We start from the raw sequence: 27964 nt of genomic DNA on the forward strand, positions 1-27964 counted from the left end.
CCATGTTTCATTATAATCAACTTCATTTCATTTCATGATATGATTTTTCATTTATAAAAGTTATCATTAAAATTAGACTTGACCTAAGGGTCTTAGTTACCAGGTCATAAAATCCCTTAAAAGAAAAAGTTGCCTGTTGTATAGATTATACACTTTATTTGAGCTAAAGTTGTGTACAAGAGGTCCTTGCGTTTTATTAATTTGAACTACTACCATTACATACATTACAACAATTCATTTTGTGCCTTTCCAACTATAATAACATTTTGTTGCCGACAGTTTACGATTTATAAAGTCTAGTTCTTACTTAAAAAAAATTTAAAAAGCGACAGTATTTGGTAGCTCAGTCATGGTAAGCTAAACTAATTATTTTAAACTATCAGTTCTTCATTTGTTATTTAATGACTTTTATTTTATGAAAAGGAGCCACCCAGTGCGGGGACCAGTTCTCCGGGTCTCTTAAACGCGCCTCCTCTTTTACCGCCTCCAATGCTAAGCGGTATGCCTCCACCAATGCCGCCCGCTGTGGCAATGCCACCAGTGCCTGGGTTACCTCCAAATATGGCTACATTACCACCGCCCATGGGCTTTCCTCCCATGTTGCCGCCTCCATTTTCAATACCACCGCCAGGATTCCCTGCATTCAAACCGGTGAGTAACAGTTCAATAACTACTCTTTAATATAATGGAATGGTTAGTATTCTGTCGGACAAAAAGTTTGAAATTTTTTAAGGTTAGATTAAAATATAAATTTAAACAAGTGCTGTTTTTATGTTACCAGGTTTATCATATTAATAATGCACTAGTCTGAATATTAGTGTCATATTGTTTAAAAGTCTATCTTCAGTAATTTTGACGGTAAACATTTGTTACAGTACAGTTACAGTATCATGCGGAAATAATTGAGGCCTATAAAATCAAAGGCAGCTAAATCCAAGTCTGTCAAATATTCAGGTAAACTACAAAAATCGGCCCTCAACATGTCATTACGGATCCTCCCGATCCATCAAAGTACTGCTCTTGCTAGGGCCAGTGTTAGCAACATTCTCGGTTTGAGAAGCTGAAATAACTGTTCAGATAGCTACGATATTCTTTATTTTAAAGCAGATTTACAAAGAATGAGAATATTACTAATAATCTGAATTTTAAATGATAAAACATTGTTTTTTCTTCTTCTTCTTTTAGATAATTTGGCTCCAACGCCTTTGGCATTGATTTTGCCAATGTCAAAGTATTTACAAAAACGACAGGTGCTTAGAGAGGGAAAAAATTACTAAATCTAAATACAAGTAAATTTGGTCGGTTTTTCCATACGCGAATCTGTGGTTTTAAGAACAGCACAAACAAATATATGTTAGACTAACTACTTTAGAGATAAATATTATTAGCAGATAAAAATTTACACAGAATATTTACATGTTTAGAATAGACTAAAGTTAATAAACAATTAATATTAATAGGTCGGGGAATGTCATTGGGAAGGATATCATAAAGAGGGGATACGATATTGGGGCAGTCGAAGAAAATGTGATCCAGGGTACCCTCATCTAATCCACACTCACAAAGAGAATGGTCACGGACTCTAATTTTGGCAAGAAAAACAGGGGAGCAAACATGGCCAAGTCTAAGACGGATTATAGCTGAGACAATTTTTTTAGGAAGATGGCAGTGGGAGGAAAACCAAGGCTTAGAGGGCAGGGTCGGTTGCAAGTTACCATAATGCTTACCTACTGACTGACGAGAAATCTGCCAGCTTTCATTCCAAGATTGAAGCATATCAGATTTTGCCAGAGAATGTAAATCTCGAGGAAAAATTTTGTTATACTTGTTACAGCCCATAACAACAGCCTCCTTGGCACAGGAGTCAGCAAGCTCATTCCCACAAATTCCGCTATGACTTGGGATCCAGACGAGAGTGACATCAAGTCCGGAGCAGTGACTTTGAAACAGAGTTTCTTTAATTTTTAATATAATATCAAAATTGACTTTTGAATGCGATGGAAATTTAGTTATGTCTTGAAGACAGCTTAAGGAGTCCGAAAAAATTACCGATTTACTTAGACCGCGGGTTTTAATAAAAAGAGCTGCTTCTAAAAGAGCAACAGCTTCACCAGAGTACACAGAGGAAGTCTGAGGGAGTTTGTATTTTAGGGAGATTTTAAACTTGGGGATCCATACCGCAGCACCTACAGGACCATTTTGGGATAGTTTAGATGCATCAGTGAATAGGTGATAATGATTAGGCCATTGTAGTTGTACTATGTTCTGAAATTGTAAATTTGCTCCTGGGGAGTCTTTATGGATCCCAATATTCAAGAAGGTAGTGGGACGAAATAAAAGACAGTCAAAAGAGAAAAGAAAGAGGGGGAATTTATCATATTGAGAAATTGGAGAAGCTAAATTTTGCAATTTCTTATACGAGTTGACAAGAGGAGGTACAGATTTATGACGCCAGTATCTAGAGGTTTCGGTCAGTTGAGCAAGTTGGGAAAGTAGAGCTAAAAGGGGGTGGTTTGAGAGAGAAATTACTTTGTAGAAAAATCTATCAGCTAGAAACTGTCTACGCAAGGCTAAAGGAGGTTCAAAACATTCAACTTGTAGGGCATTTATAGGGGAAGATTTCATGGCGCCAGAGATGATTCTGAGGCATTTTGATTGAATACGATTTAGTTTTGTAAGTGCCATTTTATTACAAGGCTCCAAAACAAAGCAACCATAGTCAAAGTGACTTCTAATTAAAGAATTATAAAGAAGCTTCTGGCTGTAAGGATGTGAACCCCACTTAACACCGGAGAGTGCGCGTAGAACATTGATGCTCTTCTCAACTTTATTGCAGATATAGTTTAAATGGTGAACACCGGAGAGTTTAGAATCCAAGAGAATGCCCAAAAACTTAACTTTACTCAAGACTGGAATAGATTGGTTACAAATTTCAATATTTATTTCAGGGATAACTCTCTTACGGGAGAAAGCAACCGCAGAACATTTAGGGATGGACAGGGATAAGCAGTGATCATTCAACCAAGAATTCAGGTTAAACAAAGCAGAATTTAGACAATTACAAGCTTGTGAGAAAGAATTAGATATGGTATAGAGGGCAATATCGTCAGCATATTGGAGGATACGGCAAAAACGGTTCACAGTAGTATCTAAAACAGCAGTGTAAATATTATAAAGCAGAGGACTGAGAACAGAACCCTGAGGCAGACCTTTCCAGGTCCGATGAGAAGAATTTTCACCTAAGATGCGAACTATAATAGATCTGTCATAAAACAAATTGAAGATAAAATTCACAATTCTAGGAGGCATATTCAGGTTAATAAGTTTTTGTCTAAGTAAATGAAGGTCGACATTGTCGTATGCAGAGGAAATATCTAGAAAAACTGCTATAACATGACGATTTTGAGAGAATGCAACACGGATATCTGAAGTGAGGAGGCTCAGGCTGTCCAATGTTCCGTAACCTCGTCTAAAGCCAAACTGACTATTAGGGAGAATAGACCTGTTTTCAACTATCCATTCTAGACGATTTTTTATCAAATGTTCCATAATTTTAGCTAGCACACTCGAGAGAGCAATAGGTCTATATGAACAAGATTGAGCTGGATCCTTGCCTGGTTTTAGAATTGGGATTATCAATTGAGTTTTCCATGAGGCTGGAATAGAACTGGAGAGAAATATATGATTTAAAAGATTTAGAAAGATTTTTTTAGAAGAGTCAGATAATTTTTTTATAAAAGAGTACGGGAAGCCATCTATACCTGGGGCTGAATCTCGGAGGTTGTCAAGAACACAGCATAGTTCTGCAAATGAGAAGCTGGAATTCATGGGGTCATTAGAGGCGGAGGAGGGAATTAAGGGACAAGGTTTAAAAGGCACAAAGGGTGGGCAGAGTTTGGAGATAAAATCAGGAAGCCAAGACAAGGAATTAGAATTAATATTATTATCAGATTGTGATTTACGAAATGCTTTTATTTTTTTCCAAATCAAGGAGGCAGGAGTTCTTGGGGAGAGAGACTCGCAAAAATTACGCCAAGCAAGAGATTTCTTTTGTCGCAAAAATCTTTTAGAGATGGCCGAAATTTTCTGAAATTCTAGGAAATTCTCTAAAGAGAGAATTATAGAAAATTCAGACTCAGCCTCCTTGCGTTTTTGGACTATTTGGGAGCATTCAGCATCCCACCATGCTGGTGAGGGAATTTTATTTGAAGCTGAATTCTTTAAGGGAATGGTTAGTTCGGCAGCGGAGGATAAAATGGAACAAAATTCTAGGTACAAAAATAGAGTATTTTCATCATTTGCATCAGGAAGAGATTCAAGATTATTTTGAACTAAAGATGAATACTTTTGCCAGTCGGCCTTGTTAAGTCTGAATTTCAAAAGGGGTTCATATGGAATTGAAGATGGGATGGAAGAATCGGCTAGAGTTAGTAATATTGGAAGATGATCACTGCCATGGGAGTTGGATAGAACAGACCAAGAAATCGAGTTAACTAAAGAGGGAGAGGACAAGGACAGGTATGGGGCACTTGGACTTTGGGATGGGGATACTCTACGGGTGGGAGTTCCATCATTAAGTAGACACAAATTTAATTCATCAAGTTTATCAAGAAATAATGAGGAATTTGAGTCACATAACTCAGAACCCCACATTGTATGGCGTATATTAAAATCTCCTAAGACTAAGAGAGGACATGGAAGAGAGGTTAAGAGTGTCGAAAATTCTTGAATAAGGTTACTGTTAGGGTGAGGGATGTACACTGAGACCACTGTGCTGTTAAAGCAGCGAACTGCCACAATGTTAATTGCTGAGGAATGAGGAGGAAGGGTAATGCGAGAAAAAGATATATTTCTTCTGACCAAGATAGCAGTACCTGCCCAGCCGTCGTCTCTGTCATCGCGGAGACACGAGAACCCGGGCACCCTAAGCAGAGTATCCGGTCTCAACCATGACTCCGCAATAGCAAAGAGGACAGGGTTATATTGATTAGATAGATAAATTAATTCTTGTTTTTTATTTCTGATACTACGACAGTTCCATTGTAGGACCTTCGTCATTATGCTTTGGTTGAGAGTTGACGAGACTAGAGATTAAAGCGTGAATCTGAATCAAGACGTTGTTCGGTAGTATATCATTGAATTTTGATAAAATATTTAGAAGCAGCATTGACATTAATTCCGCGAGATTATCATTTGTAGCAGGGGCACAGGGGGTGGGAGTGCTAAGAGCACAACCATTGGGTAAACAAGAGTTAGGAGGGCTAATAATATCGTTGTGAGCATGACGATCATAAGACTTGGAAAGTATTGGTTTAGACGATTTTTCAATAAAAACAGTTTTTTTGTATGAAGTTGACGGAGTATGACGAGAAGATGAGGGGGAGGAAGACGGGAGGGTATTCGAAGATGGAGCTGATCGGCTCAGGAAGATAGGTTTTTGGGGAAGAGAAGAATTGGCAACATCGGCATAGGAGGTGCGGACTGAAGGAAATCTGCGAGCTGCCTCAATATAACTAATATTTTCTTCAGACATAACCATCTTAATTGATCTTTGACGGGCATGTTCGGGGCATTTCGGGTCAGAGGCGGGATGACAACCAGAGCAGAACAAGCAGGTTATGTTATTTTCTGAAACACTACAAGAATTACCTTCATGGGGGCCTGCGCATCGAGAGCAGCGGGCTTGCGATCGACATTGATCACGAATGTGCCCAAAACGACAACACTTTAAACACTGAATAGTGGGAAGAGTATATATGTCTACAGGGAGGGAAACGCTGCAACAATATACATGTTTAGGAAGAACTTGCCCAAGAAAAGAGAGGACAACTGTACCCGTCGGTTCCCATACTGTTTTTCCATCTATTTTCTTTTTCTTATTCATTCTTCTGGCTTTAATGACGGTGGTTGAAACAGACCGACACTCAATCCATGAGACTAGGTCCTCAAGAGACCACTCTACAGGAATTTGTCTCACGACACCCATCCTGGTAACTTGAAAGCGTGGAATAATTGCTGACAATTTGTTAGATGAAAGTAATGGGTTTGTTAAAAATGAATTCGCTTCGTTATATGTTTTAAAAATAATAGCAGCCCTATTTCTACCCATGTTTTTAATTTCATCTATCCCTGAGATCTTACCATTGTAAATAATTTGAGCAATTTTAAGGGTACGGGTGTGGTTAGAAACTGGGGTAAAGTCACCATCTGAACGAGATACATGGACAACAAAAGGGCCAGAGTCAGTTTCAAAGTAATTAAGAACTGAATTGTTATCAAAACCTGGCCGGGTGTAGGTATGTTGATTAGAGGCAGCTGCCGGTAAATGTGGAGCTGATCTTTTTTCTGGGACGCTTAATAAGTCTTCCGCAGGGCGTTTTTGTGAAGCTTTTACAGGAGAATTAAGTATTAGAGAAAGATCGTCCATCTCTGAATCTAAAGAAGACCTCCCTCTGTCCGGCGGGACATTTTCGCCCACCGAGGACGACATTGACATAAAAAATACACTTACCAGTTAAATGAAACTTAAACTAATCCACCACCAACAAAAATAGGGCAACACAATTCCTAAAAACACAGAAAAAACGGGAAAAACACTAAAAATAATCGAAACGCGTGTGATCTCACATTGTTTTTTAGTACTTAGTACAGAGTAAAAATAAAAATTTTGAACTAAATTTGTTAGAGATTTAGCTGTATTTGTTATAACATGAAAATACTAAAGCGTGACCATCTAACTAAACAAGATAGCGCCATTGTTAATCCATTTTACCACATTAAGGTGTTTAGCTGCCTTTGATATTATAGGCCTCAATTGTACTATTTTAGTAAATCAAAGCATGTGAAATTATTTCAAAACTTTTATTTTATTGTATTACGAGTGTTTGTGTCAGATATTTAACTGAAATTAACATATGTATTACAAATATAAAACTAAAGTAAATCAATTTCACTTATTTCAGGAATTAAATGCTCCTGCACCAGATGTTGCTCCATCGGCAAATCAAAGTAGTCCATGGTCTGAACATAAGGCCCCTGATGGAAGAACATATTACTATAATTCTGTAACCAAACAAAGCTTGTGGGAAAAACCTGACGACTTAAAAACGTCAGCTGAGGTACTATTTCAGCCTTTTTATGTTAAACAAACTCAATAATGAAAATTAAAGATTAACTATGGTATTCATACAATAGTGGATAGTATATTTATATTTTATATTTATTATGGGTTTGGTGTAAGCAGGTGATGATTGATTTTACAGAAACTATTATCTGCTTGTGTATGGAAAGAATATACCACAAATACTGGCAGACTTTACTATCATAATATTGAGACAAAGGAGTCCAGTTGGGTAGTACCGAAAGAATTACAGGAGATTAAAGACAAAATTGCTGCTGAAGAAGCTGCTCAGTATGTTTTTACTAAGTTATAAATATTATTGATAATTTCACAATTAAAATGCTGTAGTAAATAGCACATAATTTGCATTAGTAGAAAAGTGATTTTAGATTTCAACTTTTTATTATAAGTTTTATAGTTACTATATTAAACGAGCAATTCTTGTATATTAATATATATATAATCGGAATCTCGGAAACGGCTCCAACGATTTTCATAAAATTTAGTATACAGGGGATTTCAGAGGCAATAAATCGATCTAGCTACGATTTATTTTCAGAAATTGTTGTTTTATTCGTGTTTTCAATAATCAACTCTTCCCGACATCTATTGGCGAATAATAATACTATTTTTCTTAGTTGAGGGCAAATAACCGCTTTAAAGACAACAAGATAGCGTTATAAAAAAAAAAAGAGCAAAGCTCGGTCATCATCTAGTATGTAGTTACTCTACGAACAGTCTGTAACAAAAAAGATCTTCACCCTCCAAAAACAGGAATGATAACTAATTGGTTATGTGAGTTTACATTTATTACAACAAAGGCTAGTTGGAACTCAAGCACAATGTTTGATTATGGAAATTATTTGCATTACAAAAAAGAGAGCTACTTAAAAGACAAATTGTATTATTTATTATTTAATTTAATTATATTAATTTTCCTCTAATTCACTAGTTTTAAATATTTTTTATTAATATTGTTTAGTGTTATAAATCCATTTTCCAATGCTCCAATTCTTGTCATTCGGTTAATGGATGAATGATGTTGTTGTAGGCGCATTGTGATGGAAGTAACACCGAGTGAGGTGCCGCTGCCGGCAGAGCCTGCAGGCTCCTCCGCCCTTGACGAAGCTATGGCTAAAACATTAGCAGCCATTGATACCTCATTGGCCACATCCATACCTGTACCTGACGAAAGTATGAATTTCTAGTAATTCTGATTAAGTATTTTCTTGGTTTTGGCTTAGGATTAAACTACGACGTTAGACCCATCATACAGTAAACACTTAATTAATTGCTAATGTCATTTTAAAACTGAATTTCTGATTTGTTAAAGTATTTGTATTGAATATTACACTTTACTATACTTTACTTGTGTAGGTTCACAATATGACATAGCACTATAGATAAGAATTAAGGGGGTATACCTTACCTGTATACCTGCATACCTTACCTGTATAATTATACAGGTAAGATATAAAAAAAATGCAGGATAAAGATTTTTGCTGACAGTGTATACAAGGGCGGGATGATAAGTAACTAGCCTAACAATAAAACACTTAACTTGTCGTGATAAAATTAATTTTATTTTTCGACATAGTCTCCGTGAACCTCTACACACTTATTCCATCTTCGTTCTAAAGCAGTAATGCCTTCCATAAAATGATTTCTTTCGAAGCCTGCAAAATACAGCGGCTATGACTTCATCATTTGTGGTAAATTTCTGTCCGCCCAAAAAAGTTTTGAGCTTAGGGAATAAGTGGGAGTCCGATGGCGCTATATCAGGCGAATAAGGTAGGTGGGACAGCAAATCATACTTCAATTCGTTGATTTTTGCCATAGCTTTAACACATGTGTCAACCCTAGCGTTGTCTTGGCGGAAGATGATTTTTGTTTCGCCAAATCTGGTCGTTCTTGCTGAATACACTGGTGAAAATTATCTAGAAGATTAGCGTAGTATTCTCTATTAATCGTTTGACCTTTAGGAAGGTAATCTATCATCAAGATCCCATCTGCATCCCAAAAGACGGAAGCCATCACTTTTCCAGCCGACTTTACAGCCATGGCTTTTTTGGAGCCGGGCATCGCGATTGCGTCCACTGTTTTGATTGAATTTTTGATTCTGGCATATAATAACGAACCCATGTTTCATCTGTTGTTACAAATCGACGTAAAAAATCGGCATTATTACTCTGAAACGGTCCAGACATTCTTTTGACTTTTGCACCCGAATATTCTTTTAATCGTGCATAAGCAATCGCGGCACCCAACGGGCCGATGACTTTTTCATATTTAATTCCTCACTTAGGATATGATTTACCTGGTCTTTTGAGATACCTGTAGTATCAGCTGTATCGGATGACTTCAATCGTCGATCTGTTAAAACCATATCATGTACTTTCACGACCATTTCCGGAGTCGTGACGCTTTTTGGACGTCCGGGGCGGACTTCATCTTGGACACATGTACGACCGCGTTTAAGCTCAGCCACCCAGTTTTTTACTATGGCATAAGAAGGAGCACATTCATCCTAAGCATTATTTAACTCGTCATAGATATCTTTCCCCTTCATGCCCTTCATATGAAGAAACTTTATCACCGCTCTTTGTTCAATTTTATCCATTTTGAAAACACTTGACGAAATATATTTTCAAATGACAAAAAATCAATAAAATTTTCACGCCACCAAATTCAAATTTAGAACACAGGTAGCCAGAGATACGAAGTTAAAAATGACATATATATTTTTTAAAGTTTAACTTTTTAAATAGTAGAGGCTAGTTACATAACATCCCGCCCTCGTATAATAAAGTTTTTGCTGTATGACACATTGTTTAATTAGGACTAGGCAACTTTATTATTAAGCAAAATAATCAAATAATATTAATATAAACCAGATGTTTGGTTATATTTTAATAAAAGAATCAACTTCAGTGAATATTTTCAGTAGAACCAGAAGACACAGTTTCAATTAATAATGAAACTCAAGAACAACCTGAGATGTTGTACAAAGACAAGAAAGAAGCTATTGAAGCATTTAAAGAACTCCTGAAAGATAAGGTATGATGAGCCTTTAAGCATTTTCCTTCTTTTTTAGTTTAAATTTAAAAAAGGCACAAAAATTTTTTGTTATTAATTCTTAATTTGTAGAATATACCCTCAAATGCAACATGGGAACAATGTGTAAAAGTTATTTCAAAAGATCCACGATATGTCACTTTTAAAAAACTCAATGAAAAGAAACAAGCGTTCAATGCTTACAAAACTCAAAAACTAAAAGATGAAAGAGAGGAACAGAGGTATGTGTTGAATATTTTTATGAGTTTGTTCATTCATTCATAACCAAACCAAAACACATTATTGCTTCACAACAGAAATAGGTAGAGCGGTGGTACTTACCCATGCGGGCTCTCAAGACTCCTTACCACCAAGAGTGTGTTAAAAGGATAACAATATGATTATCCAAATCTTAGAGAACAAACTGTATATTAAGCAGATTTTATTATATTTCCGTAGACCCAGACAACACAGACATCATACCGATAATGACGTCACTTATATAAAGACATTGGGTTGAAGCTTCATATCGACGCTTGAAAGGCAAACGTGACTAAGCGACAATGCGTGAACTTTACAGTAGACTAATTTAAACTTGAAATACCTGAAAAAAAATCTATTTTAACGAATCTAGCTGTAGGATTGAAATGATTTTAATAGACCTAGAAATATATTTTTTTTGCGCATCGAATATGGTTATCGCCTATCATTTATGTATAAAGCAGTTATTGTCGCTTAGTCACGTTTGCCTTTCAAGCGTCGATATGTATCTAATGTATAAATTTTGTAATATGTAAGCCATACAAAAAAAAAACTTCAAGTGAAAATAGCATTGAAGTCAAATGATTTAAGAATATTCAGTGTGTTTGTAATAATTTCAGACTGAAAACAAAAAAAAATCGCGAGAATCTTGAAGAGTTTTTGTTGAGTTGCGAACGGGTGACATCTCTAACAAAATTTTACAAATGTGAAGAAATGTTCAGCAATCTAGAGGTTAGTTAAATATAATGACACTGATTATAATAACTATAAACAGTAAAAAATCAAATAGAAAAGTGATTTTTTCAAATAGGTATTTTACAGGTGCTTTTTTTTTTTATTGCCTTTGTAGGCAGACGGGCATACGGCCCACCTGATGGTGAGTGGTTACCGTCGCCCATGGACTTCAGCAATGCCAGGGGCAGAGCCAAGCCGCTGCCTACCGCTTAATATTCTCCATAAGCCTCGTGCTTTAAAAATTTCAACTACTATTTTATAGTCACAATTTTACCACAGATTTGTAATGCAATTTTACTAATTTGAAGAATCGGCAAAATCCTCAGAAGTTGCTGTTTTGCAGTAAATGTATATTACAACAACACATTATTTAAAATAAATACATATACGACAAACCAATTTTTTTTATATCATCATAGAGAATAGCCGTTGTCTTATTTTTTTATTGCATAGACGCGTGCATGAGCTATCCGATGTTGTATGGTAGCCGGCGCTCATAGACACTACAGTGGAAACTCCGCCAGAATTTTGAGTATTATAGTAAGTTGGCCCTCCCTACATACAGCAGAAATAAAAAGTATGGTTGTACATGTCCGTGAAGAGTTATTGCTAACAGTAATTACGTAGATTATTATATTATTTTTTGGGTTTGATATAATGGTTTCGTTGTGGAAGTCGTTCGTGAACAGATACAACTTTTGAACAGGCATAGTTTGTAGGCACTAATTTTACTTTGCCACTGTGGGTCGCAATTCCGATTCGGTGGTAGATTCAGCGAAGCACTGCTCTTGCTAGGACTGTTAGCAAATTCTCTCAGGCTGAGCACCCTGTGAGCTCACCAACACATACAGTGAAGCCAGAATAACCCCTTGAAGTTACTGGCAGTAGGTAGGCAAAAAAAGCTGAAACTTTAGAACAACAAATAAACTTAAACAAAAGAAAATATATAGAAAATAATAAAAATTTTTAAATTACTTTTACGCTCAGGTTTTTACCAGATTTCTTTTTTTTTCCTACCTAAGCCGAGACAATAATAAAAAAACAAAATAAAAAACTTCACTTCTTTCGAAGAGTAATTAAACTTTCGGTAAATTACCACTATTTTACTCAAGAGTTATTTCATTTCATCTCATACAATACCTAAAATTTATTTAGTTCATCTCGTTTTCCTTCGTCACCTTTTCATTTCATTCCGAAATCTCATTTCAAAAGAAATCTTTTATTGAACACCATTCAAAGTAAAGGCTAAATAAAGTCTTTCGATTTTTTTTTCCTATTTAAGCAGAAAGCCTTGAGAGGCTATATACAAACCTGATGACGTTGCTAACACGAACCCTAGCAAGAGCCGTGCTTCGCAGAATCTACCACTGGATCGGAAACGCGACCCACTGAGAAGATCCAGCGAGAAACTCAGTGGGCCGTGTCTGAGGGTTAATTTATTCGTCGAGCCCTTCGTCGCAAGCGACGGATTCGACAAGAACGATGACCGGACAGATATTTGCTATTCTATGATAGCTGCCGTACAGACGTTCGCGCAAACGTAGTAAGACTATAGAACTGGTGCACCGAAAGCACGATCTTGTGTTTTAAAGGTGTTTATCTCCATGAGTTGCATTAACTGTTTTAAAAAAGCCATACTAGAAATGTTTAAATTACAATATCCCGTAAACATTGATTTCAGATTTGGCGATGTGTTCCAGAAGCCGATCGTAGGGACATATTTGAAGATTGTATTTTTACTATAGCGAAACGGGAAAAAGAAGAAGCAAAGGCTTTAAAGAAACGGAACATGAAAATGTTAACCCAGGTCAGTAATAACGTCATAATTACTGGTAAAATTATAATAATGAAATAATTTAATATCTTAGATTATTACTTATAAATACGAATGAATTACGTTATAAAAACATTTCTAGAAATTTAGAATCGGCTTTATGTTTCAGGTATTAGAGAACATGAGCGAAATTACGTACAGTAGTACGTGGAGTGAGGCACAAGTACTATTGCTAGAAAATTCAGCTTTTAAAAATGATGTTAGTTTACTAGGTATGGACAAGGAAGATGCCCTGATTGGTATGTAAACATTACTTGGTTTGGTCATTTTGTTTATAGATTTAAATGGACAGATGAGCTAATTGCTATTTAACGAAGCAATGAGAGAATTTACGACATATTTAGTATAATACATTTTTCTGCTACTTATATTTTTTTGTTTTCAGTATTTGAACAACACATACGAAATTTAGAAGCTGAATATCAACAAGAAAGAGAACAAATTAAAAAGAGGAATAAAAGACAACAAAGAAAAAATAGAGACAACTTTTTGGTAAGCGGTGCTTTAACATTGCCTGACTTCGGAGATGCTTGATTTAAGCTACATATTAATATTTGTCGTTTTAGAAAATTCATATTTGACAAACTCAAATGTAGGTAAAAACCGACTGTTACGTTGTCACCGACAGACCATTCTAACATGGCTATAACAGTAGATTTGGGTCCGGGGCCTTCGGCTGGAACGCGAGCTCATTTCGCGGCAGAGAGGAGCCAGTCTAGGCTGGTTTACACACCGCGATCCTATCGAAAATGTTTTAATTTCAATCTCGAAGTACTTTTTATATTAATTATTTTACTTTTTTAAGGCTTTGCTGGACAGTCTTCATGAAGAAGGTAAATTGACATCGATGTCTCTATGGGTCGAGCTGTATCCGGTTATTTCTGCAGACATGAGATTTTCAGCTATGTTAGGTAAGGCTTTACGGATTATTTAAATTAAATAATAAATTTCAATGGGAATAAATCATACACGGTCGCCTGGCTCCAGTCTATTTATTACCATTGATTGTTATGATATCAGTAACTGATAAATATGTATACACAGTATAGTGTTGAGTTACGACCCAATGCATCAATTTAGACGACAGGTTTAACTTTTTTCTAAAAAAACAATTTAGTCATAAATTTTGTCAATTTATAGCGAATTTTATTTTGAATTATAAACATTTCATATGATTCAGGACAAAGCGGATCGACACCGTTAGACTTATTCAAGTTTTACGTTGAAAATTTGAAAGCGAGGTTCCACGACGAAAAGAAGATAATAAAGGAGATACTGAAAGACAAGAATTTCGAAGTTAAACCGGAGACCACGTTCGAGGAGTTCGCCACCGTCGTGTGCGAGGACAGCAAGTCCGCCTCGCTCGACGCCGGAAATGTCAAACTTACTTACAATTCGCTTTTAGAGAAGGTAAATCAGCTTCTTTGCTTTTCGATTGGATAAGACATATTTGAACAATTTTTATTAGAAATCCAATGATAAAACAGAATTACAGGCCGCTAATATTCAAAATATCAATAGAAAATAGTGATAATTGAAAAGATTACGAAAAATAAAAAAATATATAGTTTTAATATTATTTTCATGGAGGTATGATTTGAACATTTGAAAACTTCAAAATTTGGTAGATTTTTCCTACAAAGTGGTAGGTTTGATTACGACACTAAAAGTTGGTAGATCTACCGAAAAGTTGGTAGAGTTGGCAGCACTGATTGAACAGGAACAAAGATCTGTCGTATAACTCAACGTTCGTCTTAAGTCTCTTAAGCAATGTGTTGCGGAAAATACTAGGAAAGCGTGCTTTGAAATCATATGTGTAATCCTTGCTCATTAATATTTTTTGAACTTTTCCCAATCACCGAAGAAGCAGATCAAGATTCTCTTGCTTTGATTAACTGTGATTAAGTTTCTTATTTCATAATGTAATTGTAAGCAACGGCCATAGGTTCCCGAAGTCGAACGATGTTGAAGTAATAACGTAAGCGAAAAACGCATTCGTTACTATTATAAAATGACGGCCTTAATCAGTTTTTTTTTTTCGAAACCTTACCTATTCTTGTCTAGATCACGCGATACATAATAACGATAATTATTATTATTTAATAACGATAATTATTTTCTTAAAAGGCTGAAACTAGAAAGAAGGAGAAATTGAAAGAAGAATCGAAAGCTCAAAAGAAAATAGAATCTGCATTTAAATGGGCATTGAGTGATGCAAACATCGACCACCTGCTCTCGTGGAGCGAGGTTAAGGAGAAACTTGACTTGAACGCGCCAGAGTTTGCCGCCGTCACCAGTGAAGAAGACAGAATTAGAATTTATAAGGTAAACTGACTTAATGAAGCTCAATGACTCTGCCAGTAATGTACTCTCCATTCTAATATTGTTCATTGACAATGAGAAACGCCTAAAGTGTATAATAATACAACATAAGAGTTGACTGGCTTGGCAAATTTACTTAATGAAATGTTGAATTTACTACTGTGACGTTAGTTGAAGCGTGTTGCTGTTTCTGTGGGTAACACACATAAAACTCAAATATTTTGCTGTGTCAGATTGTATATATTTGTTTTTTCATAGAATTGTTTCGTAACATTGGATTTGTGATAATGATAAAGAACTTGATTAATATGTTCTGTGTAACGAGTTTCATTGATCGAGATTTAAAACTACAAATAAATTAATATTTAAGATACCAATTCAATCTTGACACGCATCAGTTTCAATAGTATTGATTATAATAATAATAATAATTTCTTTATTTACTACATAAACTCTTAAATCATGACCTAGAATACTATTTACATATTTAACAAACTGAGAGTATACGCAGACGGCATCAACAATATAAAATTAACTAATGATCCTCACACTAGGCATAGACTAGGATAACCCCATCTCTTAGTATAAGCGTGCTGAGTATCTTATACTTTAGGCCACAGACAAAATTAAATTGAGCAATAATCGTAGGTCTTGTATTAAGGATGCATGGCCCCAGGCACCGTTCTTACCATGAAGCATTCAAAAATTGTAAAATTGAGTATTGATTTAAAAAAAAAATATCGTGCCTTTTTTGTTGGGTATTTGCAATTCCCCTAATATTGTTACGTAAACAGGATTATCAGCATGAACAAGAAGAAAGCTGCATGCACTATCACCATCCAAAACCAAAGAAGTCCAAACGATCAAAGAAGAAGAAGCGTTCTCACTCTGCCTCTTTGGTAAGACTTTCAGTAGATTGGAAAATATTATCATTTCTTTCTGTTTATATAAAAGCCGTAAGCGAACGGATCTGCAATGATTTACTCAACACTAACAGAAAACAATATAAAGTTTTTAAATTAATTAGTGTTTTAACAAGATCATATTTAGGAACTTGTAATCTAAAGTAAAGGCATCTTCTCCGTGCTCCACGAAATCCTATGTTGACATGGCGCATCCGGTGAACAAACATTAGATTGTATATTTTCGATCGCAATTATTTAGATGCTATGTTAGGAATCAGTCTCATAACGCCCAATATAACAATGTTAACGATGTTAATATTGACAGGAATATTCGTATGAACTGACAATTAACAGTCAATGTGCACTGTCAGTACACACATGATAACTTTTATGCAGGTGAGGTTAGTTTTGTACATTTAGCGATGCTTGCTCAGACGCGTGGTACGGATTTACTAGTAAGAGAAACAAAAGATCTACTAAAAAGCAAATTCAATTCCACCCATTACTGCGACTCAGATGTGGATCTATTGTAAATTTTCCAGATATTTTTGTCCAGGCCTAAACCCAGCGTAAACTGGACTGCTTTATTGGGACATGTCCGGTCATCGTTCTCGTCGAACCCGTCGCTTGCGACGTAGGGCTCGACGAGTAAATTAACCCTCAGACACAGCCCTCTGAGTTTCTCGCCGGATCTTCTCAGTGGGTCGCGTTTCCGATCCGGTGGTAGATTCTGCGAAGCACGGCTCTTGCTAGGGTTCGTGTTACCAACGTCGTCAGGCTGGAGCCCCGTGAGCTCACCTACTAGTTAAGGTTACGCTGATATATCCTCTCAAGGCTCTCAGCTAGGTAGGAAAAAAAGGGACATGTTTTATTCACCTTCGCTAGGAAAACAGCGTGGCTGAGTACATATCGCTGTCCAAGTCTCAACAGTCACACAATTAATAGAGAACTAATAGATAATCTGGTTTCTTGTGGTTACTAGTCTCGGTCAGCATCAGCGTCGCGGTCGCCATCCCCGGCACCGAGCCACGGCACTTGGAGCTCCGACGAGGGCCGGAAACCCAAGAAAACTAAGAAGAAGCATCGGAGGCACTCTCCTGCTCCGGTAATATACTTATTACTAAAAATTGTTTTCTGCTTGGTTAGCGCATAAGGTAGCTAGCCATAAAAAATTAACGATCATAACACGAACTAAGATGCTTCTAGTACGCGACAGAATCCGGTTCTATATTCGCCTTGCTCCCAAGGATAAAATGTCCGATTTACTCGTATCGAGTAATGCGACTATGCCGATTTTCAAATCGCTCAGACAGGTGCTGTTTTTTCCTAAGGAAATACGTGTTCACGAACGACTTTAATGACGAAGGATTAACATCGTGTAATAAAGATGAAACTTGCAAAAATTGCTGGTGGTAGGACGTTTATGAGGCCGCACGTGTAAGTAACACCGGGTTATTGCTACTTAACCGCAGGAGAGCCGTGACATCTGCTCTGCCTGAGGAAATGTTGGGACTGCTTGAAATAGTTTCATTAAAGACAGGGCATCTATTGTTACATTTGGTGTACATTCATTGTAATATTTGGTGAGTATCACCAACTACGCTGAATGCAATTGAGGGTTCGTCTTCGTCATGCTTATTGAAGGCGTAAGAACATATTCTACGCCCGTTGTTCAATGGTCACAAGACGGATCGAAGATTGCTCCGTCTGTCATCAAGAGTATCCTCAGTTGTTGTGGTCTCTAGCTTCATCCAGGATGCCTAGGCTCACTTGCTTTCCTCACCACGACGAAGCATACCAAAGTAATATCTTGAAATCGATTCTTTATTTTATCTTCAAAGAGTCTACAATACACTATAATAAAATTTGAGATCGCGTATAAAAACCGCACTTACAGCATTATAAACGAAATCATTTTTATTCAGAAATCACCGTCTCCCGAGGAGGGTGGCATCACAGACGACGAAGAAGTGATTCGGCACAAAAACAAAAAGACGAAACGCAGTGCGCCCAGCAGCCCGGAAGAGGAACAGGAACCGGAAATCGTTTACAAACCCAAGAAGAAGAAGGACAAGAAAGATAAAAAAGAGAGGTACCCACGTAGATGATTAAGGTTTCTGTTGCCGCGTAACACGACGAACTCGACGACACATAAGGTCGTCCCCGATATATCATAACAGTTCTTTAATAAAAACTAAGTAAATAACACACTTACACTCAACAATCCATTAATAATAAGTTAAACAAGAGGAAAGGGTACCGCTCTTGCAGTCGAAGCAGTATATGTATATATTACCTGAGCACAATGAGAAAATAATATCTAATAGCATCAAGCTTGAGTATGAACTCAACGGAGGAGAAGAGAGCTCCTGATTGTCCACTTCATGAACTCGCTAGGCCGACCTCGCCAGGAGATCTACTTAATCCATCATGCTCCAGGGCTCTCGCAATGCTTCCAGACAAAAGTAGCGGATCATCGCAATGCAGTCAGTGAAACATCAAAGGGAGAAAGAGAATTCACCATCAATGCAACAGTTTCCGTTCTGAAAAGAGTGAACGACTTTGAAAAATCCAGGCTTCGTCTCAATAATTTCAAAGTGTGAGCCCGCAATGTAAACATCCGCTATTAAGATCAACAAGAAACTAATTGTTTGTCAAAATGTGTATAATATAACTGACCCTTACTTAATTTATCTCGCATGACTACTATTTGTGTAACATGAGTTTGATTTTATTTCTGTATCGCAGCAGTCGAAAATGCGGAAGTTCACCGCCAAATTTTGTACCTTTTACATTGCGGGTTCACGAAAAACGTAATGATTAGTTAGAAATATCTTGCAGCGGTAATCACTTATCCTCCGGTGCGTTGTACTACCACCTATCTTCGACAGCAATAAAAAAGTTGCTTGATTTAGCAGATGATTTTTATTTTCCGTTCACGTTAAGGTAGTACACTGTACATCCTTGCGGGAAATGGGAATCATTGTATTTAAAAGTATTCATTTGCAAAACTTATACACTTAGCGTTTTAGTAAATTAATAAATAACGAAGGCAGGCAACGGCTTGGCTCTGTCCCTGGCATTGCTGACATCTAGTAGGCTGACGTCATCCACCTACGAACGCAATACAAAAACAAGTCTCATTTGTATTTGAGTAACGGCTATCCTACCCTCGAAGCCGGAACAAATGTTTCCTCACGACACAAATAGATAGTTTCATAATTTGTGGTCATAACTCGGCCCACTAGCATTCTTTTTCACCTGAGATCCGACTTTGTGATGTGTGTAATCGAAGAGCTTACAATACTTTATAATACGCTGATACCATTGAGAAAAATAATTCTAATAATATTAAATGTACATCTGAAAATATCCTCGATTGTTCCAGAACATGTTAAGTGAATTAATTTAAAATTTCAGTTGCAACACTGTTGTAATCGATGATTTATAATACACAAAAATGCACGTCTTGAGGATTATACGTATATAAGTTATGGTAACCTTTTAAAGTAATCATTAACAGAATTTGCGATAAAAATGTTACGTCACAAACTCGGGTCTCACGACATAACGTGCATCACTAGTGCTAGTGCGTGTACTAGTATCGAGTAACAGTGCATGAATGACGTGGCGGTTGTTGGTTGATGTTGGCGCAGGTCGGGTGCGGCGTGGAGTGACGCCGACCTGGAGTCGCGTCGTGCGGCGCTGCTAGCTCAGCTGCACGAGCACGAGGCGGACTGACGTCGCGTCACACACGTGCACATCTTCAACCAGTACCCCGCACAGTCGCGAGCGCAACCCTCCTCCTCGTCAACAACCACACAAAACAAGGGCCAAGTGAAAAAAGGGCTTGAGGAACAAAAACAACACTAAAATAATATTTCCTCGCTCATACTGTCACAGCGCGTTGCTTTATTTTCCTGTAAGGCTAAACTTGAATAAAAAAAAACCATTAAAAGTTCTATTTATTGTTTAACAAGAATAAAATTAAAGATGGCGGTATAAAAGAAACGACATGAAATAAAACGGTATTCGTATATGAAATATGTCTCTATCACTTACTATTCGATTGGAAATCCAAAGACAATCCTTTTTCCACTTGCCTCGGGCTCGCGGAAAGCTTCGCGTTCGTAAATCTGCCATTCGTGTGTAATCTCTGCGGTCGTACTGTTTAGCACGATATGAATCAATAAAGTTTTCCTATAGATTAGCCAGTGACAAGACGAGTCGCGTGTCTTACGTTTATAATGTTTATAATGCCTAACAGCTTAGGAGAGTACTTATATAAATTTTATTGTAAAACATATATCATTATTATTTATATAAAAAAATTCTAACCTTTTGTGTTTACCTGCCTGCCTTCCAATTAATTCATAGATGTTTCATTTGGAACCATTGCAAGAGTTTATAATGTATAAATATTTAGATTATAATTTATAGTTCATGTGGAGTAAAGAAATTCAATATGAAATAATGTAAAATAACCCAAATTATGTAATAATGTCATTTGTGTCGTGCAATGCAATCACATATGATGAACATTTTTCTTACACTATAGATGGAAAGTGTAGATATATAGATGTAATATAATATGACATAAATGGTAAGTATAATAATAGTTATTATCTACTTTTTACTAGAGTAAAAATACCTACTAATGGAAACAGATAATTTGATAACAAAAATGAACATGCAACACCACAAGACTTGCGTGTGTCAGCAAACATGACATAAGGCAATGACCCTGTTTTTTAACATTGATTTCTTCGATACGATTAATAACCATGCTCCAAATCTATGATTAAAAATCAAACAAATTGATTAAACTATTTTTGGGATGGAAATCAGTTGGTAAAATACAGTTTTGTGAAAAACTCACTTAAAAGAGTATATGGGAATAATACAAATTAATATTTAGTCACCATCTATCTGCTAGGCCTCTTCCAATAAGGAAAGTCCATTCTTTTTCTTCAGTTTTAAATCTTCTTCTTTGGTTATAGTTTCTTTTCTGGAACTTTTTACGAGAAGGTGTAATTTTATAATTTGTTAGAATTTCTAGGAAACCGTTTTCTAGACCCTTATCGAAAAAAATCCCTATTCGTTGCGAAAATGAAGACGGAGCAAACTAACTGATCCTAATTTCGAGTTGATTTTCATAGTGCTTTCTGTATTTTGAATTGAATCTCATTTTGAAAATATGGCAACAAAAGCGACCTTAGAATTTTTTTTACATGTATGGGCCTTATGCCTCGCCGAGCCTCAGCTCGCATGCATCGCATCGCAGCATGTATGTATGTAATCAGCGCTCTGAACATTGCAACTTTGGAACAGCTTTGTACATTTGACCAGTACATTGTAGAAATATTTGTGAATCGATTTATAAAAAAGCCTTTTTTTTTTTCAAAATATCACTCTGATTGACTGTCTTTTGTGGTTTTCGTGTAGACTACCATGAAATTCTTTCAAAGCTTAATAGGTAGATATTTTCATCAGGTATAATATAGTATTTACAATAATGAAAATAATCAACTCGTTACGATGAAATTATACGCGTAGCAAACTTAGAATATTTTATGTTACAGATGTTTTGTTACACGTAGTTACCGTTTCGTTTTCAATGCTTAACGAAATGGTTTATATAGTATTAAGTTATGTAGTAATAATATTGAACTCGTCAAAACAATTAAATTACAATAAATTTAAATACAAAAAAATGTATATGATTTTAATTTTTAACAGTCACGCAACAACTTGGTAATAACTCATAAAAGGTACTTCTCTACTACGTAAAACATCCAGTGTCAATGTGTTAAGCCAGAAGCTAGCGAATTGCATGTTTTATTAAAAACCGGTTTAAAAGTCACAGATTTGGAATTTGAAATAGCTTCGGATTTAAAAGTATTGCGGGTAGTTTGGAATTTTATCAGTATCAACAATATTGCAAAATTTTCTCGATCGACTTCCTACTTTGAGATATACCATTTACCCAACGTGGCAGAATAATTTGATGAAATTTAATTTATTAGAGCGTCATTGACTGAATCGTTTTAATTTGAACAATTGGAAGATTGAATCAAACTTCAAGAATTAAGAAACAAACATCGCGCATTAATAACGGTCATTTCCTGGACTATTACGAGCGTTTCATATCTTGACCTAACTCGCTGAAAACAAAAATAACATTTGTTCACAAAAAATAATTTCGGGAAGGATTCATTCGAACAGTTTTCAAACCCAGCGAGGCCTTTTCTTCTTGACGTAATACCTTTGAAAAAGGAGTTGCAATTTTTGTGTGATATAAATAGTCATATAAATAAATATTAAATTGTAATAATATTATATTGTCTATTGCTCTAGAAATGTAAAATAGCTCATGACCCAACTGACAAAAGATATTCTCGGAATCTACAGCCACCCACCTTGAGACATTTGGTCCAAGTCCAATTAAATTGTTTAACGGCAGCCCACCGTTCAAAGCAAAACGTATGATTGCGTCGAGTCCGAATTAGTCAGGGTGGTAGAAAATATTCACGTGGACTGGTAGAAAATATTGATCTCCTATCACCAGATAGAGAGCAACTTGCGTATCTACCGTACCTATAATGTATAAATCTATTTAACTGCATGTTCAATCAAAATAATACGGCAATATCTCTTGAAAAGAACAAAATTTGAATAACCTACCGAAAGTCGAAATTAATAGGATTATGAGGACTCTATAAATGTAACGCTATTAATATCACATTTGCATTCCAAATGGTAGAAAATATTATTTTGGCCGAATGTGCTAATTAAATTAATAGAATATTTTTAAAGGGATTTTATAACCTGGTAACTAAGACCCTTAGGTCATGTCTTATTTTATTAATATATTATTATTTTTATGAACAATGATAATATGGAGTGAAATGAAATGAAATGAAAATGATTAATTAGAGACATTAATCAATTCGAATGAAATTAAATCAAATGAGATGATATGATACAGGATGAAATATAATCTCAATAAAATGGTCATCATTTACTGAGATTTTTTCAGTGGACTTTTTGGTAGGATCACGAGAAGTTACGTCTAGCGGCTTTGTTTCATTTTCCCACATTTGTGCACTTTCACAGATATTAAAAAGTTAATAAACCACCGTTATTACACATTTAAACCTGAAGAAACACTAAATAGACAAAATAAAACAAATCACACAATTTCACTTCTCGCGTTCCCGCTAAAATACGACCACTAATATAATCTGTGATACAGCATAGATAATACAGGATGTATGTAATTTGCCTAATATCAAATAATCACAAACTAATATATTATAGTAATGATGTGCAAAATGTATCACTGAGCTGAAAAGATAGATACATAATATCACTTCGCTCTAAAGTTATATATCATTCATTTAGATCACTAGCTCAGTGATCCAATTCAATTGATTGCTCTCTCAATTATTTCATTTCTTCGTCTAGATCACTTAGCTCAGTATACATATATCACTCACTTTGTATTGGAATATTTACAATGGTCAGTTCAGTTTGTAAATGTCAGGGCCTATATTATTATATTATATGCACTTACTAATACACAATATAGTATGTTTACACTGTTTTATGAATATTTACATCATGCTGCTTACCATAGAACTAAGCACGTTAAGAAACTTAAAAATATATATTGTTTTTGATATAGCATCGCATTATTCGTAATATTAACTTTGAAAATTAATAGTTACCTTTTTATGTAGGAATAAAGCAATATAAATTTAGTTTAAAAAAAACATGAGTTATGTTAAGCTTTGCTTCTATAGAAATAATGTACATTTTTCCTTGACAACCGAATACGTCGAAACGAAATTAGCGTGAAGCACATTGGACCTTCCGTGCTCACTTTCAGAACCTGGTCCCTCGTTTGTTGGGGGTGGCCGGCGCGTTAAGCCGGCTTCTGCCCAACGTCGGGGGGCCTGACCAGGTGACGCGCCGTCTCTATACGGGGGTGGTGCGATCAATGGCCCTATACGGGGCGCCCGTGTGGGGCCAGTCCCTGGCCGTGGGGGTGGCGAAGCTGCTGCAACGGCTGCAACGCACCATCGCGGTCAGGGTCATCCGTGGTTATCGCACCATCTCCTTTGAGGCGGCGTGTGTACTGGCTGGGACGCCGCCTTGGGTTCTGGAAGCGGAGGCGCTCGCCGCTGACTATAAGTGGCGGGCTGAACTTCGTGCCCGGGGCGTGGCGCGTCCCAGCCCCAGTGTGGTCAGAGCGCGGAGGGCCCAATCTCGGCGGTCCGTGCTGGAGTCATGGTCCAGACGGCTGGCTAATCCTTCGGCTGGTCGTAGGACCGTCGAGGCGATTCGCCCGGTCCTTGTGGATTGGGTGAATCGTGAGAGAGGACGCCTCACTTTCCGGCTCACGCAGGTGCTCACTGGGCATGGTTGTTTCGGTGAGTTCCTGCACCGGATCACAGCCGAGCCGACGGCAGAGTGCCACCATTGTGGTTGCGACTTGGACACGGCAGAGCATACGCTCGTCGCCTGCCCCGCATGGGAGGGGTGGCGCCGTGTCCTCGTCACAAAAATAGGAACCGACTTGTCGTTGTCGAGTGTTGTGGCATCGATGCTTGGCGACGACGAGTCGTGGAAGGCGATGCTCGACTTCTGCGAGTGCACCATCTCGCAGAAGGAGGCGGCGGGGCGCGTGAGAGACGCACAATCCCGCCGCCGTCGAGCGGGGGCCAGGGAGGCGGATTTCGCCCAAGCCCTGGCCCTCTAAGTGTTTCGGGTCCCCCTCACATGTCGGTCTGGGGACCGGCGAGGGGGGCCTAAGAAGACGACGTGCAAGCTGCTCTGCACGCGTTTTACGCAAGAGCATCCGGGTGATGGAAGGCCGGCTATCCTCGACCCACGCTGGTTCTGGCCCAGCGGGGTATTCCGTAGGGTAACCCACTCTAACCGGCGCCATCTAGGCGGGCTTCGGACAGTCTGCCGACCGAGAGGGCTGGTGGTCGTGGCGCCGACGACCCCCAGTCCGGCGTTCCGAGGGGGAGGGTGATGGGAGAGATGTGCTCCGCACTAAACGCTTCACTTTCCCCCCTTTGCCTTGTCATGAGTTCTGTCTCATGCGAGGTTTGGACGTTGGTTGTTGAGCGACAGGAGGTTTTAGTCAGTTCGACTCTGACATACCCCGCCCAGTATCCCCAGAAAAGGGCGGAAGTCCGGCGATTTCCTCCTGACCAAAAAAAAAAAAAACGTGAAGCACAATATGCATTTATCTCACTCATTCATTTTTCTTTCATTCGCTCATCAATTGAACGATACATGTCATGAGACAAATGAGCTGGTGATCTAGTGAGCTACAACTGAGTTAAGGCGGGTACCATCGGGATCCGAGGCGAGTACCAATTTTTCTAATGAATTACGTACTCAACAAATGTTCACGATTTACTTCCACGGTGAAGGAATAACGTCGTGTAATAAAAGTGAAACCCGCAAAATTATAATTTGCGTAATTACTGGAGGTAGGACCTCTTCTGAGTCCGCGCGGGTAGGTACCACCGCCCTGCCTATTTCTGCCGTGAAGCAATAATGCGTTTCGGTTTGAAGGGTGGGGCAGCCATTGTAACTATACTGAGATCTTAGAACTTATATCTCTAGGTGGGTGGCGCATTTACGTTATAGATGTCCATGGGCTCCAGTAATTACTTAACACCAGGTGGGCTGTGAGCTCGTCCACCCATCTAAGCAATAAAAAAATTAAAAAAATAGTCGGAGCTAGTGTGAGTTAGTGATTCAATACATTCTATCGGGGTGAGTAATCTATATCTTTAATATCATTCACTCAGGAACAACAGGAACCACACATCTTTATTGAGTAGTATGATATATGTCATTGTAATGTCAATTTCGTATACCTGCTTATTTGATGAGTACCACACTATTCAAATGTATATGAAAGGTATACAATAATTTTATTGCTTACATTTTACAGTGCTGATAGATGAATAAAAATTATTAAAATTACTTGAACGCCTTGAGAAAAAGGTTCTTATTAAATATAACACGTATGTCGGTATCCAATTGAAATTCAGTTTTTCAAATAAAAACAGTGTAAGGATGTCGTTTTGGAACCCTGGTACTAAGAACGAAGAAGATCTATCTCAATTAATGCATATCTTTCCCAAGAAAGGATATAAAAAAATAGGTCCTTTGACAAAGTTACAAATAATTAACGCTTTAGATAATGGTCAATGCAAGATGGAAATCGCAAAAAAATATGGTGTGAATCCCCAAACAATAAGTAATATGTACAGGAAGAAAGAGTATATTTTACACAAGTACACACAGACATACAGCACACTAGTACAAGATGTACGTTCTGTAGACCTCGATAAAGTTCTCTTTGAATGGTTTAAATCAGAAACTCAAAATGGAAATACTATAAATGAAGAGCAGTTGCAGAGTAAAGCAACAAATCTAGTAAGAACTCTCAATAAAATATCTTCTACATGTACTAAAGACTGGCTATTAGATTTTAGACTACGACATAACATTATTGCTTACAAATCATACATTAAATGTTCTCTCTCAGCAAAAGAAGAATGGCTAAATTTTCTACATAAAAAAAATATGGATGATTTATATATTGGAGCTGTCTGCTCATTGACTTATAAGTATGACTTGAAAAAGTATGTCAATGGAGAAAATATAGATAATTTTGCTTGCGTATTTCTAGTTACCAATGCCACCGGAAATGATAAAAAACAATTAGTTATTGTGGGACAAGAAATTTTAGATGTAAATGTTTGCAGTCTTCCAATTATTTACTATAATGGTGCTCAGCCACAGATGAATCAGTTTGTATTGTCAAATTATTTAAAAAAGTGGGATATTGAGTTAAAAGCTGAAAATAAATCTATATTCCTGTTATTGAATGTACCTAATAATTTCATTCCTTACCTAGGATGTGAAAATATTAGAATTTTAAACATAACCCATTATATATATGTTCTGAAGGCATCTGAAAAAATAATTGAGTGTTTTAAATTTCATTATAGGAAAAATTTAATCAATAAAACAATTTTACAAAATTATGAACCTGATCAACTTACAGTTGTAGATTACATTCACCTCATGAGTTTAGCTTGGTATTATGTTTCAAATAGATATATTCGATTGTTATTTTCTCCTCTTGATGATGGTAGTTTATTGTTTAATATAGAATCTGGTGATGATGGTGATCACAGTATCACTAAGTGGTGTAAAGAAAATAACATTAATTTAGATGTTAATTTAACTCCAAGTGCATTAGATAAATACATATTATGCGATGCAAAAATACCATGCTTTAATTTGAATCAATCTGATAAATATGCTTTGAATACCAGAGAAATTATTTTGGATAAGAATATGCAGTCAACATCAGTTATGGAAGCATATCAAGCAATGAGAAGACTTCTTTCTTATATTCAAGGAGAAGGTGCGGGTGATACTTTAATACAGAAAGCCAAACAGTTAGAGGATCAACTTGAGTATGGTACACTTATGGAGCTACATCAAATAGCGGCAGACAGTATAAATGAATAAATAGTTATTATTTGTATAAATGTTTTATTTATTACATACACACATTTTTAGGCCAATGAACATATGGCCACCTAATGGTGAGTTGTTATTGTCAGCAATGCCAGCCAAGTTCTGACCTATTTTTACAACTTTACTATGATATTTCATATGTTTAGGGTA

General features: G+C 36.9%; 2 protein-coding genes across 8 annotated transcripts; both read left to right on the forward strand.

Moving 5' to 3' along the window:
* The first annotated feature begins 126 nt into the window (after positions 1-126).
* Positions 127-21945, forward strand: LOC101742390 (pre-mRNA-processing factor 40 homolog A). 4 transcript variants are annotated; one of them, XM_012689839.2, is made up of 18 exons: positions 127-352; positions 424-651; positions 6963-7118; positions 7263-7411; positions 8172-8314; positions 10068-10177; positions 10268-10416; positions 11056-11167; positions 12852-12977; positions 13114-13243; positions 13390-13496; positions 13810-13915; positions 14185-14414; positions 15132-15329; positions 16121-16225; positions 17214-17336; positions 18157-18323; positions 19888-21945. In XM_012689839.2, the coding sequence occupies exons 1-18, from the start codon at positions 350-352 to the stop codon at positions 19970-19972; spliced, it is 2427 nt and encodes an 808-aa protein (XP_012545293.1). In that variant the 5' UTR covers positions 127-349; the 3' UTR covers positions 19973-21945. The 4 variants fall into 4 exon arrangements, with proteins under 4 accessions (XP_012545293.1, XP_004925557.1, XP_004925558.1 ...); XM_004925500.5 differs by having other exon boundaries at positions 141-352; positions 10065-10177; XM_004925501.5 differs by lacking the exon at positions 19888-21945 and adding an exon at positions 18691-19145 and having other exon boundaries at positions 141-352; positions 10065-10177.
* A 1139-nt stretch (positions 21946-23084) lies between these two features.
* LOC110385082 (retrovirus-related Pol polyprotein from type-1 retrotransposable element R1 4) lies at positions 23085-27825 on the forward strand. Of its 4 annotated transcripts, none has more exons than XM_038014374.2 (2): positions 23085-26698; positions 27607-27825. In XM_038014374.2, exon 1 carries the CDS (start codon positions 24234-24236, stop codon positions 24993-24995), a length of 762 nt encoding a protein of 253 aa, XP_037870302.2. In that variant the 5' UTR covers positions 23085-24233; the 3' UTR covers positions 24996-26698; positions 27607-27825. The 4 variants fall into 4 exon arrangements, with proteins under 4 accessions (XP_037870302.2, XP_037870301.2, XP_062527518.1 ...); XM_038014373.2 differs by having other exon boundaries at positions 27693-27825; XM_062671534.1 differs by having other exon boundaries at positions 23085-26177.
* The last annotated feature ends 139 nt before the right edge of the window (positions 27826-27964 follow it).

This window comes from Bombyx mori, chromosome 12, assembly GCF_030269925.1.
Source record: "Bombyx mori chromosome 12, ASM3026992v2".
Classification (NCBI taxonomy): Eukaryota; Metazoa; Arthropoda; class Insecta; order Lepidoptera; family Bombycidae; genus Bombyx; species Bombyx mori.

Bases quoted from the DNA above. Each gene is read 5' to 3' on its own strand.
- LOC101742390 (XM_004925500.5), top strand. The intron at 8,315-10,064 runs GTATGAATTTCT...GAATATTTTCAG, and splicing joins CATACCTGTACCTGACGAAA to TAGAACCAGAAGACACAGTT. The intron at 15,330-16,120 runs GTAAACTGACTT...TTACGTAAACAG, and splicing joins ACAGAATTAGAATTTATAAG to GATTATCAGCATGAACAAGA.
- LOC110385082 (XM_038014374.2), top strand. From the start codon at position 24,234: ATGGCCCTATACGGGGCGCCCGTGTGGGGCCAGTCCCTGGCCGTGGGG.